Raw genomic sequence first — 21203 nt, forward strand, 5'->3', positions numbered from 1 at the left:
GATAATAATGTCAAAAATCAAGAATTCTCATCTCCATGCGATATATATAATTTGGAAACACCATTTTGATACTAGATTTAGTATTTTATTAATATTTATTAAAAAAAATTATCATATTTATATTGTCTGACTCAAACTAACAAGAAAGGTGATAAACCCACCACCCCCATAAACTCACGCCCCTTGTTTTAAATTATCTTTGTTGAATAATTATTTATTACGGTACAACATAATAATTCTGTATATTAATTCGTTGCATTTGACTAATCCTGCCCATCTGTCATCTTCTCCCTTAGCCTGTTTCCTTGACCCTGACAATATAAAATATTCAAAATATAAAGTACTATTATAAATATTACATTTAAATATTTAAATAATATTTTTAGATATAATTCACCCTCTCCTTTTGTGTTTGTTTATAATTTATTTAAAGGTCCTTTATTATTCATTTAAAATATTATAGTTATATTTTATAGTACACATAAATATTATATAAAAGTAATTATATCTCTACTTTTCATGAATAATTTTTTTTTTGAGCCAATAAAAATATTTATCATTTAAATACATTGATTTAATTCTTGAACAAAATCAAAATAAGACTCATCTAAATTAAACAAACAAAATATAAAAGCACATAAATAAATTAAGGTCAAACATTCTTAACAAAACCTAACTCATAAATCGGCCAAGATTGAACACATTCATAAATGAACAAGGTAAGATTGAACAAAGTGCATCTTGGCTTGGTTCGCCTTATTTACATCCCTAGCATGATTGTTGGGATTCCTTACAATGTGCAAGGCTGATAGCTTCTTTTTCGACAGGCAAAAAGGCCATTGTCGATCATTTGCCATTGTCAATCGTGTTTAAATGTAAGTTATGGTGGTGGTGGTGGTGTTCTCATTCTACTTATTCTATCCTCTTTCCCTCAAATTATATCCCATTCTATTTTTGGCCATGAAACCCTAATAACAACTAAGGTTTAATCTTTGAACCCAATAATTGCTTAGGTTAAGTGGTCAAACCCCAACACTCGATGACACTAGTGGTGACAGATTACCAATAACTAGTTAATGTTTGTATTTTTTTTTTTCTTTTCATTTTTTCAAATATAATAACTAAGAGAGGGAAAGAGAATATAGAGGGAAAAAAAAGAGAAAAATAGTCATTTTAATCTCTTTTTAATGATAAAGCCATTGATATTTTGAAAATGTCGAATGTGTCGTCGCAATTAAGACAAATTTAATCGGTGGTTATTATAATTTATTTTTCATGTAACCAAACAATAGAATCAATGAATTAAAATAACAAATAATATGATAAAATGACTTTATCCAAACCCAACTTAAAATTGACCCTTTTATAATTTGAATTGTTTCAAAGATATGATACGATAACTTGTAAGCATTTATAATTCGTTTTTCTTTTCAATCTGAAACAAAGCAGTTTAGGATAGTCAAAGTTAAAACCAAATGATGGGTTGTTCCTGAAATTGGACCTTTACCACAATTCTGCAATAATGATTTTATATAATTACTAAAAATTAATTTAAACTGTAACACTATATATATATATATATTGTAAAACAAAAGGAGGAATTAATAATTAATTATGGAGTGAAAAATAAAATTAATAAGCTAATAATAACAAAGAACAAGAAAAGAATTAAAGAAGCATTAATAAAAAAGTGTTGTTAAATCAAAATGGCAGCTAAATATCTAAGTAGAATGAATGATGCACATTGAAGGACCCTAATATACACCCAAACCACCCAAATAAATCCTTTTTGGGTCCCAACATTATTATTGTTTCGACCCCCATTAAATGAAGCCATCAATGACATAATAAGTAGAGAATAAGAAGGAAAGGAAAAAATATCTTTTCTTTAATGATATATATTAATTAAGTTAATATGATTAATATACATAGAAGCTATAGAACAATAATGCTAGTAGAATATAATAATTATGTATGTAAATTAAAAGAGTAAAGCTCTATTTATTTAAATTGCAGATGAATCTTCAGTTTAATTGACATATTTTTATTAAAAAAATAAAAAGGTGTAAGGTAAATATAAACACATCTATATTTTTATTTTTTAATAAAAAAATATTAATTAGATAAGAGATTCATTTTCAGTCTAAACAAATAGCATTACTCAAACTAAAATATGGGATTAGATCGATAAATGCATATCAATATATTGTTAATTCGAAAGGAAATCAAATAAAAAATATATTTTTCATTTAATTAAAGTTGAGAAAAAGAAATGTATGGAGTTGGGGGTGTCTGCAAAGCAAATCAACGGAATATGGACTTGCCTTTGATACATGTGGTCAAGATTGGAAATTTGGAAGTAAAGAAGTATGAAATGGCTGCGGGATGCATTCACGTGGACAGCACGTGAGGACAGTAGGGGAGGAGTGAGGACACGATTTGAGTGTTTTGACTTTTAAAAGTCTCGACTGAAGAAGAGAGTACGTCCCTCTCTGTACACTATATGTACTACTTGTCTATTCAACGGGAGAGGTAATTGCATTAATTCAAATAAAATTATTAATAACTTAAAAAGAGTATTAATTCAAATATTAAAACTGTTACAGAATTTTTAACCTGAAAAATAAAAACGGAAACCATGAAAATAATGCGTCGATATATGGCATATATATAGTTATAATTTACGAATTAACTAGTTAAATGATGTATGTATGTATGTATGTATGGTATATATACATGTATATGTAAGGGGATGGATGGATGGATGGATGGAGGGGCAAAGGGGGGTGGGGGGGCACGAGCAGGTGTGCCCTAAATGAGGCCCCATGAGCATCCATGCGCCCTCATATTTTAACCAAAGGGGACCCACAATATCTAGATTCCATCCCAAAAGCCAAACATCCACTTCCTGCCTAAGCTAGCTACCAACTTCCTTCTCTCTTCATCAACGAACAAAGAGTATTTCTCCCTTGTTTTTACTTGTCCCGGCCCCATCCCTCCCCCATATATATACCCCTTCCCTCTCTTCCCCTTCTCTTCATCAGCCCTCCCAAGCTTCTCAGCTAGCTAGCTACTACTCAACAATTCCCAAATTATTACCAAATTAAATTGTGTATAATATTTAAGGAGATCGAATTTAATTATGTCAGGAGTGTGGGAGTTCAGGAACGGGGTGATGCACTTGGTAGAAAACCAGGAACAGAGCGGGTCGTCGGGGAGGAAGATGGCACTGGTGCACCTACCAAGTGGACAGGTGGTGTCGTCGTACAGCTTGCTGGAGCAGATATTGAGGGACCTCGGCTGGGAAAGATATTATGGGGGGCACCCTAACCTGTTCCAGTTCCACAAGCACTCTTCCATTGATCTCATCTCTCTGCCTAAAAATTTCTCCGACTTCAGCTCCATTTACATGTACGACATCGTCCTCAAGAACCCTAATGTCTTCCACGTCCAAGACATGTGATCATTAACACTAACTGACTACATCCATCATATCCATGCATCAATCATCTACTTGGTTTCTGTCTTGTGCAGTTAGTTGCATGCATATCCATCCTATATATATGTTTAATTGTCGGCGTCTGTGTTCTTTTCTATATATGTATTACGTTTAATGCATGTGGTAATTAGTTGTTTTTAATTTCTTGTTGTCTATCAATGTAAAATTTTTCTTGGATAGTACTACTATATACGTACGTACTATGCAAGAAATGGATGGTATTGAATTAGTAGAGTGTTAATGATCACGTGTATGTGTCAAATCTCTATCTATCTTTTGTAAATTGAAATATGTCTACGTGGGTAATGCATGCTTTTCTAAAGCCTTGTTTGTTACATATGGTTGATGTTAATTAATGCCAAAAGGGAGATCGAGAAACAACTTATTGGTAGTGGATATCTACCTAGCTAGTAGTACTGGCTGGCTAGCTAGCTAGCTAGCGAGATGCTACTTATTAATAAGGTTCTTATATAACATTTGATATATCTTAATTAATACGCTATAATAATCACTTAAATAGGAATACACAATTGAAGTGTAACAGATAGACTTCAACTATATATATGCTGTCTTTTTCCCAGTTGATTGATTGGTCCTTTATATATAATTTATAAATTGAGGTGTATCAAACGATTCTTATTATCATCCAATAAAAAAAAAAAAGAAGAAAAATTCATGGTCTTATGCATTTAAAAGATACACAAGATTACATAAAACCATATAATTATATATAGCAGCAAGATGGTTCCTTGTTTTTCATATATCCTGAAGTTACTGATTGAAAGGGGATGGGCGAGCGCCATTGCCATTTGCCAAGGGCGATCTTGCCAGTAGTACTTCTGATAACGATCCGGTAATTAATTACGAGCTTTAATTCACCCTTTAATCTCTATAATACAGAGAGGAGTGAGATTTTGCTCACTATTGATCGTTGTCCCAATAAAATAGGATAATATGGAGAAGCAGAGGGAGTGAACATGGATCGAATTAATGTCAAGGTAAAATGATTGGTGGCCACTTTTGGTCGGTCATGTATTAATCGCCACGACAACCAATTTAATTAGCAAAGATAATATAGACGTACGTCTCTGTTGTATTAATTAATTATATATGTATATACAGTGCTCAAGTTACAGTATCTTTAATTAGAAGATGGGTGTAGGTGGAGGAGGCCAAGTGTCGTTGTGCGTCGGAATCCCCACCCCAGCCAGCTAACCCTGCAGGAATCGGTGATCGTCCGGCCGGCGGCGGAGCAATGTGATAAATGTCAAATGATGTGAAAGTGAGAGATAAAAAATAAAAAGTGAAGTGAAATGAGAATCATAAGGCAATGATGAAGAGAGAGTGGCAATGGCGAAGGGAGTAAGGAGGCTAGGCTAGTAGTTGAGGAGGAGGAGGAGGAGGAGGGGGAGTGGTCCCGGTGGCGGGCGGGCAGGCGGGCGGGCGTGTGGGTTGAGGGGCGTACTCACGTGAAGTGGATCGCGATGTATCGCTACGGCCAAGCTCCACGTGTCACTTGGGGCTCTCTGCCTTATCATGATTCTTCATTCATTTTCTCCTTCACCCTACAGCTGCCTTTTGAATCTCATATCATCTTCCCTTCGCTGAACAAACACCCCCCCATCCATCCCATGATTCCCATCCCATCCCATCCCATCCTATATATATATATATATATATATATGCTGCCTCCAAGCCTATACTAATATCTTGCGTTTTATCAACTCCTGAATCAGATATAATTAATTTAAACTTTTAATTCTCATTAATTTTAAAACATTTGTTACATTTCAGTCTACAAAATTTAAATAATTACAATTTCTATCCACATGCACGGTTTCGCCAATCTTCTAACTCACACAGAATTTACTTTTAAGTAATAAAGAAAATATATGAAAAAGAAGAGAAGAGAAGAGGAGAGGAGAGGAGAGGAAAGAGAGGCCTAGTGCCTTTTGGCTACCAAAAACAGAATATGGTTAGCGTTGGCACAGAGAGAAAGAGAATCTCACATTTGGTTTTACTGTCGAAGTCAAAGAAAGATTGCTAACAACACAGGGTGGAGAGAAAGAGATGAGAGAGAATATCTATGACCATGGTTGGGGACTCTTTTATCGGAATTACAATAAATTTTGAGATTGTAATGTAATAAATTCAAGATTGATGGGCAACGGGGTTTGCCCCAATTTAGAAGGGCTATTATCCTTACAAGTGGCAACATTTGATGGCCCTAAGGTTAAGGTGTGAATAGACTGCATGGGGTTACCTTAGTATCTATTCTTCCATCCCATCTCTTCCCCTTCCTTTTCCACTCAAAATTGTCAATTATTGGTTCTAAAAATCACCAACAAACAATTGACTCTTTATCATTAAATCTCAGGCATTCTGATCATTAATTAAAAGTTTAATAATAATAATTACTGAAACCCAACTAAGGATTTTAATGATGCCATAGACATTCTTTGAATAATAATAGTTTTGAGATGTAGCCCAACACATGGGTATAATGCAAATTAATAAAGATTGAGTGAAATCTTATTAGCCTGAAAAAAAAAACTAAAATTAATTAAAATTATTATTCTAATAAAAACCTTAATTAGCTGAATTAGTCAGTTTATTGTTAGACTAATATTTCTTCAGCCACCCAAACCAGTCCAACAATCAGCCACTGATTCTCAAGAACATGTTGCTGGCAATACAGGCCATTTATAGGGTTCTGTCATTTTGTATAAAAGAATTTATTATCATACTAAATACATATCTAAAATAGTAAATCAAAGGAAATTTTCAAAATGCGCCACGTCACAATCTCTTAACAGAAACATGGAAATGGTGTTATTTTCATGTTTTTACAATATTTTTTTATCTTGAAATGTTAAGAAAAATTAAAAAAATATTTTTAAATAATTTTTATAATTTTAAAATATTTTAAAACCATTTCATAATATTAAAAAAATATAAAAATGCGTTTCTTGTCCCAGCAACCATCCATCTTCTCATCATTACTGTTATTCCTAATTTGTTGGTATTGGGGGCGGAGCTTGCCTCCTTTGTCTTACCGCCTATCTCCCCCATCCGATGGCGTGTATCTCCCCATGTTCTGAGTGCTCCATACCCCCTAGTCCGATAGCCTGATTGTCCTCGAGCATTGGAATGTTTTCTGAGCGCACTTCATTATCTAGATAATCTTCCAAAAGTTCAGATACCGTAGAGTGTACTTGGCTGAGGTCTCCTGTCATGGTGCGAGTGCTCATTCAAGTAGGGTTAGGCTGGTTTGCCAAACCGATTGATTTCGTCCCTCTCAGTAACTTGTGTTAAGATTAGCTTTTGGTCTCGTTTCCCAAGACAGTGTCAAATTGTTGTTGTTAAAAATACAACAATTAAAATTTATAATGTGGGGTTCACTCGAGTTTGGCGTCGAGTGAAATTAGGTTGCCATAAGAGAAGTTGCCACAAGAGAGTTCACTGCAAAGATGCCCACCACAAGGCTTTGCTGCAAAGTTTTGGCTTCGCCATTAGGTCTCGCCACAAGGTCTTGGTCTTGCCATAAAATCTTGGTTTCGCCGCTAGATCTTGCCACAAGATCTTGGCTTCGCCATTAGGTCTTGTCACAAGGTCTTGGCTTCGCCGCTAGGTCTTTCCACAAGGTCTTGACTTCGCCGCTATATTTCACCATAAGGTCTTAGCTTCGTTACTAAGTTTTGCCACAAGGTTTTACCCCTGTTGATACTAAGAAATGGGTTAGAAGTCTCGCGGGAATCCTCACCAGCGACGACTCTCGGATGCCTAAGTCAATACCAAATTCAGATAAATATTCACAAAAACGCAATCGAAGTGTCAAAGATTTTACCAAAATCGAAAGTCATGTTCATTGTCTTGTAGCTGGGTATTTATAGGGTGCAATTTTTAAGGGTGCCCGGTACTGACACATGGCATCTGCTGAATGGAGTTTTGGCCTCGCCCGAAAAATGCTCTCTACCGCAAAGCTTACAGCACCGCAAGGGCAATCATGCGCAAGGTGCCGCGAGGCCTTTGGGCTTGCCACAAAGCCAGGCTGGCCGCAAAGCCCTCGCGACAGGGGCTCGCGGCAAGCCCAAAGGCCTCGTAACACCTTACGCATGGCTGCCCTTGCAGTGCCGTAAGCTTTGCGGCAAAGAGCGTCTTCCGAGCGAGGCCAAAATTCCATTCAACAAATGTCACGTGTCAACATCGAGCACCCTTGAAAATCGCACCCTATAAATACCAGCTACAAGACAATGAATAGGACTTTCGATTTTGATAAAATCTTTGACACTTCGACTGCATTTTTCACTATTTTCATGAATAGTTATTTGGATTTGGTACTAACTTAAGCATCAGAGAGTCGTCGTGGGCGAGGATTCCCGCGATCTTTCTAACCCATTTCTGAGTATCTACAGGGCCAAAACCTTGTAGCAAGACCTAATGGTGAAGCCAAAACCTTCTGGCAAGATCTAGCTGCGAAGCCAAAATCTTGTGGCAAGACCTAGCAGCAAAGCCAAGACCTTGTGGCAAGATCTAGCGGCGAAGCCAAGACCTTGTGGCAAGACCTAGCAGCAAAGCCAAGATCTTGTGGCGAGATTTAGCGACGAAGTCAAGACCTTGTGGCGAGATCTAGCGGAGAAACCAAGACTTTGTGGCGAAACCTAGTGGCGAAATCAATACCTTCGCCAAAACCTTGTGGAGAAAGAGCTTGTGGTGTGGTAGTGTTGGAAAACATGCCACGACATCCTCTCAAACAAAATGTGATTTGTCAACCTCTTCATGTCTATCTATTTCGAGCTCTTTTTGCATGTATTAAATAAATTTATTAAGTGTGAATATATAATTCATAAATGGCATATGCTTGTCAAATATAATGCTTATATATAGATTCATACCAAATAATAGTCTATTTTTTTATTCACTCACTTTGTTTCACGTCAGAATCCATCCTCATATCAGTATTTTATTAAAAATATTTTGGGTATACTCATTAATCCTATAAACTAACAAGCCACCATAATAAACATTTCTAGTGTTATAAATAGAAGTCCACGAATATTTGTTTTTCTTCATGGTTTTGAGGTTAGGTGGTCTAATTGAGATATTAATTTATGGGGTCGAAAGGAAATAAGTAAGACGAGAGTTTATCGCGATATAATTTATTAAAAATTAAAATAAATATCACCCAATAATATCTTTATAATTTATATTATTTGAAAACAACAATAACAAAAACATCATATCTTTGTAGTACTGATGTCATATGCATGCATGAATAATTTTGTAGGGCGAACCAAACTGAGGCATGCCATCCACTATTCTTGGAACTTGTTCTTCCATTACCAAACTTAATTAATAATCAACCAATTAAACCCAAAAAACCAGAGAAAGGACAAGCAATTGGAGCATTTCCCTTCTTCGAATTTATTCTAATCAATTAAATAAGTTAAAAGCCTAGCTAGCCATATATATATATATATATATATATGCATAGAGCTAGCTATTCCAATCAAAATTAAACCCGCCTGAGCCCAGTATTAATTATACTTGTAATGCAATCGTAACATTCCATATAGTGCTATCTAATTACTATAATTAGAGCTAGAGGTAGATTAAGATAGCATAGTTGGCTGGGAATATATATATTCGCCTAATTTTGTAATTAATTGGGGTACGATACATAAATTTGGTAAGGTTAATTGCCCACTTACTTGATTAAAAGTTTGTACAAATTAAATGCAATGCATGTGTATGTATATAGTTGGTGGGTTACGGCTAGTGGAGGCTAACTTTTTGTAATTTGAGATTCCTTATAGAATGTGACAAAAAGCTAAGCATATATATAAAGTTTAGAAATTAGAATTGGATGGAATGTGGGATGGAATTGCCCCCACCCAACGCCTTTATGTTTAGTTAATAATTGACCTCAATGCATGATGCAAAGTTGACATAATTAAATATATATTTATATATGTGAACATAAATTAAAGGAATGAAAGATAATGATAATAAAAAATGATGCTACTAATTCATTAAAATCTAGCTAGCTTTTGTCCTCCAAATTCCAGACACAATTAAACCATTGTCACTGATGTCATGTTAAACCATCTTGTTTTCTTAATTTTTGTGTTTGGACATCTCTAGCTCCATGTATAATTCATGATATAGACATGCATGTGGTGTGGGTGAAGGAATTGCATGTGAGTTGAGTTGGCATTAGGAAGTGAGCACTATATATATATTGGGTAAAATTTTAAATTAAAATTAAAAATTTGAGTTTGATTGATAAAATTTGGATTAATTTGCATTAGTTATTTTGTTAAAGTACTGTTTGGGTTCCATTTTTAAATTTTAAAAATTTGATTTTCTATTCATTTTAAAGATTATAATTTTGTTTTTAACATATTGGACCTAAATTTATGATTATATATTGTTAACAAACATCTCTACATTTTTCATGATTTATGACATTATCATTAAAATGAACATATATAGATTGATGTTCATGACAATAACTATATACTTATGTGGTGTTTATTAATTAAGATATATAGATCAAAAAAAGTGAAATATGAAAAATATTTCAAACAAAAGTGTTTTTTATTATATTTGTTAAATTTATCTGGCAACCCCTTAAAAAAGAAGTCACGTAACTTTTTATTTGAGTTTTTTTAAATAAATTTATCTCTTCCTCTTCAAATAAATTTATGTTTGTCCTTATAGATAAAAAAAAAATGCATATGTCCTCTAATGTATTTTAAAAAATTTAACAAATAATTTGATAAAAATGTTAGAATATTTTTCACTTTTATTTTTATTATTTTATATCTTGATTTAAAAAATATTTTAATCTTGATATAATTTTATTTTATTAATTTTAACAAATAATAGATGCAAGGGAAAGAAAAGAAAAGGAGATGAGCCACAAAAAAAAATTCCTTTATTTAAAAGATATTTAAAAAGAGGAGTAAGGCATGTCGACATAGGAGAGGACTTATCCCCTTCATTTCTTCACACGAAAGGAATGGGATGTCTTTTCTTTTTCTTATTAAACACACACACACACACATATATATGTATAAACAAAAGAAATATACGAAGCTCAACCTTATTTCCTCTCCTTGCTTTTCCAAAACTCTCTAATTAAGCATAGTCTTAGGAAATATTGTCTTAAATTTCTACCAAACTTTGGTTGCGGATGAATGGTTTTGCTCATTATAATTAATTTCGGTTAATTTCAATTAAATCAATTCTTAAATAATGATCACCACCAGTTAGTACTTTTTTTTTTTTTTTTTTTAATTTTTCATGAAACTTTAGGTGCATGCATAAAGCTGGAAAAGAGGCAGCTGGCATGCATATAAGGGGAGTGGGGGAAATGAAACGAAATGCAGATCCAGGACAAGTCATGGTCAGTAGGAACTGGAGTCTGGACCTCTTTCTAAGAGAGAGAGAGAGATAGAGAGGTGGCATCGATGTGGAATGGATAAAGAAAAGGCCGACCCTTCCACGTGAGGCGTGGATGACCAAGCGCCTGCGCAGACTCATACTTGTACTGCTTTTGCGTGACAATTGGATCACTGCGCGCGCAATGCTCAGGCTGTCCAATGGGCCGGAGGAGCCGGCAACGAGGACGAGGAGGACGACGACGAAAATGAAGACGAGCTAGCTAGGACCACCCTATATATAGCTGCTACTATACTCTCAATTGCAATATTCGTTTTCATATATGCATACAGACACACATACACTTCTCTAACTTCCCACATGATCATGAATCCCTTTGATTTCTAGTACTTGCCGACTCCCCCGCGTGAAGCCTCGAGGTGAATGGCAATGGTGCTTGACTTGCCCTCTTGATGTGGATACAGTTGGCATGCTAATAAAAGAATGACACGTATAGATCAATTACATGCCAATTAATGTATATTTTTAAATCACTTGTACATAGACCACATGCATGTATAAGTGGAACATATAATCTTAGGCCACCAAAAAAAAAAAAAAGGGGGTCAAAATCAATCAAATTAATGCATCAACCCAACCCATATTAAAGCTTCAATTCATGGTCTGAATCAACCTCTCAAGGACTATGAGAATATTGTGGTAATTATATATATGTTGAGATGATCATTTAGATTTCAATTTCTACAAGTTAAAAAGATAATAGACTCTTTACCAATATAAGTAAGTTTAACAATTCTAAAATTTATGTAAAGATCTGAATTCTTCATTAACTCCATTCAATTCAATTTTTATAAGATAAATCATATAGTATTTTTATTTTTTTAAATATCCTAAGATTTGTACAAATAGATCATGACTTTCAACAGTACTCATATTAATTAGTAATGGTTTTCTTAAATATATAAAAATAATAATGACATAATAAAATATTAAAATTTATATATATATAATAAATTATAACTCATCAATCAATAATCATTGCTATATATTGACAAATAATTGAAAAGGCATTATATATATAGTACCTAAAAGTATCGATAAAAAATATGTTTTACAGTGATAAAAAGTGAGATACAATAATAAAAAAAATATATAACAATAGAATAACGTAATATTATTATTATTATTATTATTATTATTATGCAAAATATTCTTTGGAAAGCATTTCTTCAAATAATTTGGGGGAAGTGATGTAGGGTGATAAGGAGTACGTGTGCTGGTGCTGGAAATATCCAAATGAAGTGTAACTCTGCTGTGGTAATGATTGATTGGACGAGACAGCTGCTCCCCTCCCGCGCACCCCCGGCGACCAGAGTGGGGGCCCAGTGGAGGACCGCACACCCGCCCATGTGATGACACGTGGGCATATTCTTAATTTTATAAGTTAAAAAAAGAAAAGAAATTGGTCATCAAATCAAAAATTAATCAAAATATACTTTAAAAAAATGGAGAATAAATGAAAAACACTCTTTCTCTATTTTTTTTAAATTACGCTTCGTTATTGATGTTATCAGCCACCTTATCTCTAAAATTACACTAAGAGATAAATTGAAAATTTGGCACCACTAACGAGATTCAAACACATGAGCAGGGGCATGAAGCACCCAGACGAAACAGTCTTTGCCAGTGAAAGATGTGCCCTAGGGACATTACTCCTTTTGTATTGGGTGGGTCTAGACCTTTTTACTTACTTATCATTACGGACACAATTATTTTTTAATTACACATGATATATCTCCTACTGACTTCTATCCACGTGTCTCTAAAATTGAGTGCACCGCACACTAGTTTTCCTCTCATTAATCATGTTTCAGCCTCTCGAGAGAGTCAAGAATTCTTGCTTTCAAAGTTGTTGAAATTTATATTAGTAGATCGTATGTTTGATTTTTTATCTTGCGTAATAAGATAAAGTTTCTATCTATGATTTATCTTCTTTACTAAATTTAAGAACACGAATAATAAAGGATCACACAAAAATAATAATATCAAAAATCAAGAATTCTTAGCTCCAAGCAATATATATAATTTGGAAACACCATTTTGATACTAAATTTGGTATTTTATTAATATTTATTAAAAAAATATATTATCATATTTATATTATTTGACTCAAACTAACAAGAAAGGTGATAAACCCACCGCCCCCGTAAACTCACGCCCCTTGTTTTAAACTATTTTGTCGAACAATTATTATGTTTAATAATTATGTATCTATTAATATAATATTAATTCTTTACATTTGACTAATCCTACACATCTTCTCCCTTAGCCTTAAATATTTAAATAATATTTTTAAATATAATTCACCCTCTCCTTTTGTGTTCGTTTATAATTTATAAAAGTCTTTTATTATTCATTTAAAATATTATAGTTATATTTTATAGTACATATAAATATTATATAAAAGTAATTATGTCTCTACTCTTTATGAACAATTTCTTTTTTTTAATGGCCAATAAAAATATTTATCGTTTAAATGCATTGATTTAATTCTTGAACAAACTCAAAATAAGACTCATCTAAGTTAAACAAACAAAATATAAAAGCACATAAATAAATTGAGATCAAACATTCTTAACAAAACCTAACTCATAAATCGGCCAAGGTTGAACCTCATTTTTAAATAAACGAGGTAAGGTTGAACAAAGTGCATCTTGGCTTGGTTCGCCTTTATTTACATCCCTAGCTTGATATCGTTGGGATTCCTTATAATGTATAAGACTAATAGCTTCTTCTTTGACAGGCAAGAAGGCCATTACCGATTGTTTGCCATTGTCAATCGTGTTTAAAGGTAAGTTATGGTGATGGTGTTGTTCTCATTCTACTTATTCTATCCTCTTTCCCTCAAATTCTATCCCATTCTATTTACGATTATGAAACCCTAACAACAACTAAGGTTTAATTTTTGAACCCAAGGATTGCTTAGGTTTAGTGGTCAAACCCCAACACTCGATGATATTAGTACTGGTGACAAATTACCAATAACTAGTTAATGTTTGTATTTTTTTTTTCTTTTCATTTTTTCAAATATTATAGCTGAGAGAAAGAGAAGATAGAGGGAAAAAAAAGAATAAAATAGTCATTTTAGTCTCTTTTTAATGATAAAGCCATTGAGATTTTGAATATGTCGAATGTGTCGTTGCAATTAAGACAAATTTAATCGGTGGTTATTATAATTTACTTTTTATGTGACCAAACAATAGAATCAACGAATTACAAATAACAAATAATATGATAAAATGACTTTATCCAAACGCAACTTAAAATTAACCCTTTTATAATTTGATTGTTTCAAAGATATGATACGATAACTTGTAAGCATTTATAATTCATTTTTCTTTTCAATCTGAAACAAAGCAGTTTAGGATAGTCAAAGTTAAAACCAAATGATGGGGTGTTCCTGAAATTGGACCTTTACCACAATTCTGCAATAATGATTTTATATAATTACTAAAAATTAATTTAAACTGTAACACTATATATATATATATATTGTAAAACAAAAGGAGGAATTAATAATAATTATGGAGTGAAAAATAAAATTAATAAGCTAATAATAACAAAGAACAAGAAAAGAATTAAAGAAGCTTTAATAAAAAAGTGTTGTTAAATCAAAATGGCAGCTAAATATCTAAGTAGAATGAATGATGCACATTGAAGGACCCTAATATACACCCAACCCACCCAAATAAATCATTTTTGGGTCCCAACATTATTATTGTTTCGACCCCCATTAAATGAAGCCATCAATGACATAATAAGTAGAGAATAAGAAGGGAAGGAAAAAATATATTTTTTTTAATGATATATATTAATTAAGTTAATATGAGTAATATATATAGAAGCTATAGAACAATAATGCTAGTAGAATATAATAATTATATATGTAAATTAAAAGAGTAAAGCTCTATTTATTTAAATCAGAGATGAATCTTCAATTTAATTGACATATTTTTATTAAAAAATAAAAAGGTGTAAGGTAAATATAGACATATCTATATTTTTATTTTTTAATAAAAAAATATTAATTAGATAAGAGATTCATTTTCAATCTAAACAAATAGCATTACTCAAACTAAAATATGGGATTAGATCGATAAATGCATATCAATATATTGTTAATTCGAATGGAAATCAAATAAAAAATATATTTTTCATTTAATTAAGGTTGAGAAAAATAAATGTATGGAGTTGGGGGCGTCTGCAAAGCAAATCAACGGAATATGGACTTGCCTTTGATACATGTGGTCAAGATTGGAAATTTGGAAGTAAAGAAGTATGAAATGGCTGCGGGATGCATTCACGTGGACAGCACGTGAGGACAGCAGGGGATGAGTGAGGACACGATTTGAGTGTTTTGACTTTTAAAAGTCTCGACTGAAGAAGAGAGTACGTCCCTCTCTGTACACTATATGTACTACTTGTCTATTCAACCGGAGAGGTAATTGCATTAATTCAAATAAAATTATTAATAACTTAAAAAGAGAATTAATTCAAATATTAAAAATGTTACAGAATTTTTAACCTGAAAAATAGAAACGGAAACCATGAAAATAATGCGTCGATATATGGCATATATATAGTTATAATTTACGAATTAACTAGTTAAATGATGTATGTATGTATGTATGTATGGTATATATACATGTATATGTAAGGGGATGGATGGATGGATGGATGGAGGGGCAAAGGGGGGTGGGGGGGCACGAGCAGGTGTGCCCTAAATGAGGCCCCATGAGCATCCATGCGCCCTCATATTTTAACCAAAGGGGACCCACAATATCTAGATTCCATCCCAAAAGCCAAACATCCACTTCCTGCCTAAGCTAGCTACCAACTTCCTTCTCTCTTCATCAACGAACAAAGAGTATTTCTCCCTTGTTTTTACTTGTCCCGGCCCCATCCCTCCCCCATATATATACCCCTTCCCTCTCTTCCCCTTCTCTTCATCAGCCCTCCCAAGCTTCTCAGCTAGCTAGCTAGCTACTACTCAACAATTCCCAATTATTACCAAATTAAATTGTGTATAATATTTAAGGAGATCGAATTTAATTATGTCAGGAGTGTGGGAGTTCAAGAACGGGGTGATGCACTTGGTTGAAAACCGGGAACAGGGCGGGTCGTCGGGGAGGAAGATGGCGCTGGTGCACCTACCAAGTGGACAGGTGGTGTCGTCGTACAGCTTGCTGGAGCAAATATTGAGGGGTCTCGGCTGGGAAAGATATCATGGGGGGGACCCTAACCTGTTCCAGTTCCACAAGCACTCTTCCATTGATCTCATCTCTCTGCCTAAAAACTTCTCCAAGTTCAACTCCATTTACATGTACGACATCGTCCTCAAGAACCCTAATGTCTTCCACGTCCAAGACATGTGATCATTAACACTAACTGACTACGTACATCCATCATATCCATGCATCAATCATCTACTTGGTTTCTGTCTTGTGCAATTAATTAGTTGCATGCATATCCATCCTATATATGTTTAATTGTCGGCGTTTGTGTTCTTTCCTATATATGTATTACGTTTAATGTATGTGGTAATTAGTTGTTTTTAATTTCTTGTTGTCTATCAATGTAAAATTTTTCTTGGATAGTACTACTATATATGTACGTACTATGCAAGAAATGGATGGTATTTAATTAGTAGAGTGTTAATGATCACGTGTATGTGTCAAATCTCTATCTATCTTTTGTAAATTGAAATATGTCTACGTGGGTAATGCATGCTTTTCTAAAGCCTTGTTTGTTACATATGGTTGATGTTAATTAATGCCAAAAGAGAGATCGAGAAACAACTTATTGGTAGTGGATATCTACCTAGCTAGTAGTACTAGCTTGCTAGCTAGCGAGATGCTACTTATTAATAAGGTTCTTATATAACATTTGATATATCTTAATTAATACGCTATAATAATCACTTAAATAGGAATACACAATTGAAGTGTAACAGATAGACTTCAACTATATATATGCTGTCTTTTTCCCAGTTGATTGATTGGTCCTTTATATATAATTTATAAATTGAGGTGTATCAAACGATTCTTATTATCATCCAATAAAAAAAAAAGAAGAAGAAAAATTCATGATCTTATGCATTTAAAAGATATACGAGATTACAGAAAACCATATAATTATATATAGCAGCAAGATGGTTCCTTGTTTTTCATATATCCTGAAGTTACTGATTGAAAGGGGATGGGCGTAATTAATTACCAGATCGTTATCAGAAGTACTATTGGCAAGATCGTCCTTGGCAAATGGCAAGCTTTAATACACCCTTTAATCTCTATAATACAGAGATGAGTGAGATTTTGATCACTGTCGATCGTTGTCCCAATAAAATAGGATAATATGGAGAAGCAGAGGGAGTGAACATGGATCGAATTAATGTCAAGGTAAAATGATTGGTGGCCACTTTTGGTCGGTCATGTATTATTCGCCACGACAACCAATTTAATTAGCAAAGATAATATAGACGTACATCTCTGTTGTATTAATTATATATGTATATACAGTGCTCAAGTTACAGTATCTTTAATTAGAAGATGGGTGTAGGTGGAGGAGGCCAAGTGTCGTTGTGCGTCGGAATCCCCACCCCAGCCAGCTAACCCTGCAGGAATCGGTGATCGTCCGGCCGGCGGCGGAGCAATGTGATAAATGATGTGAAAGTGAGAGATAAAAAATAAAAAGTGAAGTGAAATGAGAATCATAAGGCAATGATGAAGAGAGAGTGGCAATGGCGAAGGGAGTAAGGAGGCTAGGCTAGTAGTTGAGGAGGAGGAGGGGGAGTGGTCCCGGTGGCGGGCGGGCGGGCGGGCGGGCGTGTGGGTTGAGGGGCGTACTCACGTGAAGTGGATCGCGATGTATCGCTACTCCACGTGTCACTTGGGGCTCTCTGCCTTATCATGATTCTTCATTCATTTTCTCCTTCACCCTACAGCTGCCTTTTGAATCTCATATCATCTTCCCTTCGCTGAACAAACACCCCCCCATCCATCCCATGATTCCCATCCCATCCCATCCCATCCTATATATATATATTTATATATATGCTGCCTCCAAGCCTATACTAATATCTTGCGTTTTATGAACTCCTGAATCAGATATAATTAATTTAAACTTTTAATTCTCATTAATTTTAAAACATTTGTTACATTTCAGTCTACAAAATTTAAATAATTACAATTTCTATCCACATGCATGTTTCGCCAATCTTCTAACTCACACAGAATTTACTTTTAAGTAATAAAGAAAAAGACAAGAAAATATATGGAAAAGAAGAGAAGAGGAGAGGAGAGGAAAGAGAGGCGTAGTGCCTTTTGGCTACCAAAAACAGAATATGGTTAGCGTTGGCACAGAGAGAAAGAGAATCTCACATTTGGTTTTACTGTCGAAGCCAAAGAAAGATTGCTAACAACACAGGGTGGAGAGAAAGAGATAGAGAGAATATCTATGACCATGGTTGGGGACTCTTTTATCGGAATTACAATAAATTTTGGGATTGTAATGTAATAAATTCAAGATTGATGGGCAACGGGGTTTGCCCCAATTTAGAAGGGCTATTATCCTTACAAGTGGCAACATTTGATGGCCCTAAGGTTAAGGTGTGAATAGACTGCATGGGGTTACCTTAGTATCTATTCTTCCATCCCATCTCTTCCTCTTCCTTTTCCACTCAAAATTGTCAATTATTGGTTCTAAAAATCACCAACAAACAATTGACTCTTTATCATTAAATCTCACTCATTCTGATCATTAATTAAAAGTTTAATAATAATAATTACTGAAACCCAACTAAGGATTTTAATGATGCCATAGACATTCTTTGAATAATAATAGTTTTGAGATGTAGCCTAACACATGGGTATATGGCAAATTAATAAAAGATTGAGTGAAATCTTATTAGCCTAGAAAAAAAACTAAAATTAATTAAAATTATTATTCTAATATTAACCTTAATTAGCTGAATTAGTCAGTTTATTGTTGACTAATATTTCTTCAGCCACCCAAACCAGTCCAACAATCAGCCACTGATTCTCAAGAACATGTTGCTGGCAATATAGGCCATTTATATGGTTCTGTCATTTTGTATAAAAGAATTTATTATCATACTAAATACATATCTAAAATAGTAAATCAAAGGAAAATTTCAAAATGCGCCACGTCACAATCTCTTAACCGAAACATGGAAATGGTGTTATTTTCATGTTTTTACAATATTTTTTTATCTTGAAATGTTAAGAAATATTAAAAAATATTTTTAAATAATTTTTATAATTTTAAAATTATTTCATAATATTAAAAAAATAAATAAAAATGCGTTTCTCGTCCCAGCAACCATCCATCTTCTCATCATTATTGTTGTTCCTGATTTGTTGGTATTGGGGGCAGAGCTTGCCTCTCTTGTTTTACCACATGTCTCCCCCATCCGATAGCGTGTATCTCTCCCTATTCCAAGTGCTCCATACCCCCCAATCAGATAGCCTGATTGCCCTTGAGCATTAGAATATTTTTCGAGCGCACTTCATTGTCTAGATGATCTTTCAAAAGTTCAGGTACCATAGGGTGTACTTGGTTGGGGACTCTCGTCCTGGTGTGAGCTCTCATTCAGGTAGGGTTAGGCTAGTTTGTCAAACCGATTGATCTCGTTCCTCTGAGCAACTTGTGTTAAGATTGGCTTTTGGTCTCGTTTTTCACAGACAGTGTTAAATTGTTATTGCCAAAAATACAATAATTAAAATTTATGATGTGAGATTCACTCGAGCTTAGCGTCGGGTGAAGTTAGGTTGTCGTATGAAAAGTTGTCACAAGAGAGTTCACCGCAAGGATGCCCACCACAAGGCTTTGCTGTAAAGTTTTGGCTTCGCCACTAGGTCTCACCACAAGGTCTTAGTCTTACCATAAGGTCTTGGTTTCGCTGCTAGATCTTGCCACAAGGTCTTGATTTTGCCGTTAGGTCTTGCCACAAGGTCTTGATTTTGCCGTTAGGTCTTGCCACAAGATCTTGGCTTCGTCGCTAAGTCTTGCCACAAGGTCTTGACTTCACCGCTAGGTCTTGCCACAAGGTCTTGGCTTCGCCGCTAGAACTCACCATAAGGTCTTGGCTGCGTTACTAGGTCTTGCCACAAGATTTTACCCCTGTTGATACTAAGAAATGGGTTAAAAGGCTCACGAGAATCCTCACCAGCGACTACCCTCGGATGCCTAAGTCAATACCAAATTCAAATAACTATTCACGAAAATAGTGAAAAATGCAGTCGAAGTGTCAAAGATTTTACCAAAATCGAAAGTCCTATTCATTGTCTTGTAGCTGGGTATTTATAGGGCGCAATTTTTAAGGGTGCCCGGTGCTGACACGTGACATTTGCTAATTGGAGTTTTGGCCTCGCCCGAAAAATGCTCTCTACCGCAAAGCCAGGCTGGCCGCAAGGCCCTTGCAACAAGCTTAAAGGCCTCGCAACACCTTACGCATGGCTGCCCTTGCAGTGCCGTAAGCTTTGCGGCAAATAGCGTCTTCCGGGCGAGGCCAAAATTCCATTCAACAGATGTCACGTGTCAACATCGGGCACCCTTGAAAATTGCACCCTATAAATACCAGCTACAAGACAATGAACAGGACTTCCGATTTCGATAAAATCTTTGACACTTCGACTATATTTTTCGCTATTTTCATAAATAGTTATCTGGATTTGGTACTGACTTAAGCATTGGAGGGTCGTCGTGGGCGAGGATTCTCGCGAGCTTTCTAACCCATTTCTGAGTATTAACAGGGCCAAAACCTTGTAGCAAAACGTAACGGCGAAGCCAAGATCTTGTGGCGAGATATAGCAACGAAGCCAAGATTTTATGACAAGACCTAGCGGCGAAGCCAAAACCTTGTGGTAAGACCTAGCGACAAAGCCAAGACCTTGTGGCGAGACCTAGCGATGAAACCAAGACCTTCGCCAAAACTTTGTAGCAAAGCCTTGTGGCGAAAGAGCTTGTGGTGGGCATCCTTGCGGCGAACTCCATTGAGGCAACCTAACTTCACCCGACGCCAAGTTTGAGTGGGCCCCACATCATAAATTTTAATTGTTATTGTTGGTCCCTTAAGGTATGACTCCCTTAAGGTATGACCACTCAAGAGGGGGGTTGAATTGATTATTTAAAATTTTTCTCCCTTTTAATAAATATTATTGATTAATTATTTTCTCTAAGAATATATAAAAATATTTTCTTTTAATTAAATTCTTAT

At 34.6% G+C, this 21203-nt stretch overlaps 2 protein-coding genes across 2 annotated transcripts; both read left to right on the forward strand.

Moving 5' to 3' along the window:
* The first annotated feature begins 3053 nt into the window (after nucleotides 1-3053).
* On the forward strand, nucleotides 3054-3761 carry LOC127811121 (flowering-promoting factor 1-like). The gene has a single exon (XM_052350834.1). It carries the CDS (start codon nucleotides 3143-3145, stop codon nucleotides 3461-3463), a length of 321 nt encoding a protein of 106 aa, XP_052206794.1. The 5' UTR covers nucleotides 3054-3142; the 3' UTR covers nucleotides 3464-3761.
* Nucleotides 3762-15976: 12215 nt separating this feature from the next.
* LOC127811117 (flowering-promoting factor 1-like protein 2) lies at nucleotides 15977-16624 on the forward strand. Its single transcript, XM_052350829.1, has one exon. The coding sequence runs from the start codon at nucleotides 16021-16023 to the stop codon at nucleotides 16339-16341; it is 321 nt and encodes a 106-aa protein (XP_052206789.1). The 5' UTR covers nucleotides 15977-16020; the 3' UTR covers nucleotides 16342-16624.
* The last annotated feature ends 4579 nt before the right edge of the window (nucleotides 16625-21203 follow it).

The sequence above is a fragment of the Diospyros lotus genome, chromosome 1 (assembly GCF_014633365.1).
Source record: "Diospyros lotus cultivar Yz01 chromosome 1, ASM1463336v1, whole genome shotgun sequence".
NCBI classification, from domain to species: Eukaryota; Viridiplantae; Streptophyta; class Magnoliopsida; order Ericales; family Ebenaceae; genus Diospyros; species Diospyros lotus.

Excerpts from the sequence above, each read along its gene's own strand:
- LOC127811121 (XM_052350834.1), top strand. The coding sequence starts at position 3,143 with ATGTCAGGAGTGTGGGAGTTCAGGAACGGGGTGATGCACTTGGTAGAA.
- LOC127811117 (XM_052350829.1), top strand. The coding sequence starts at position 16,021 with ATGTCAGGAGTGTGGGAGTTCAAGAACGGGGTGATGCACTTGGTTGAA.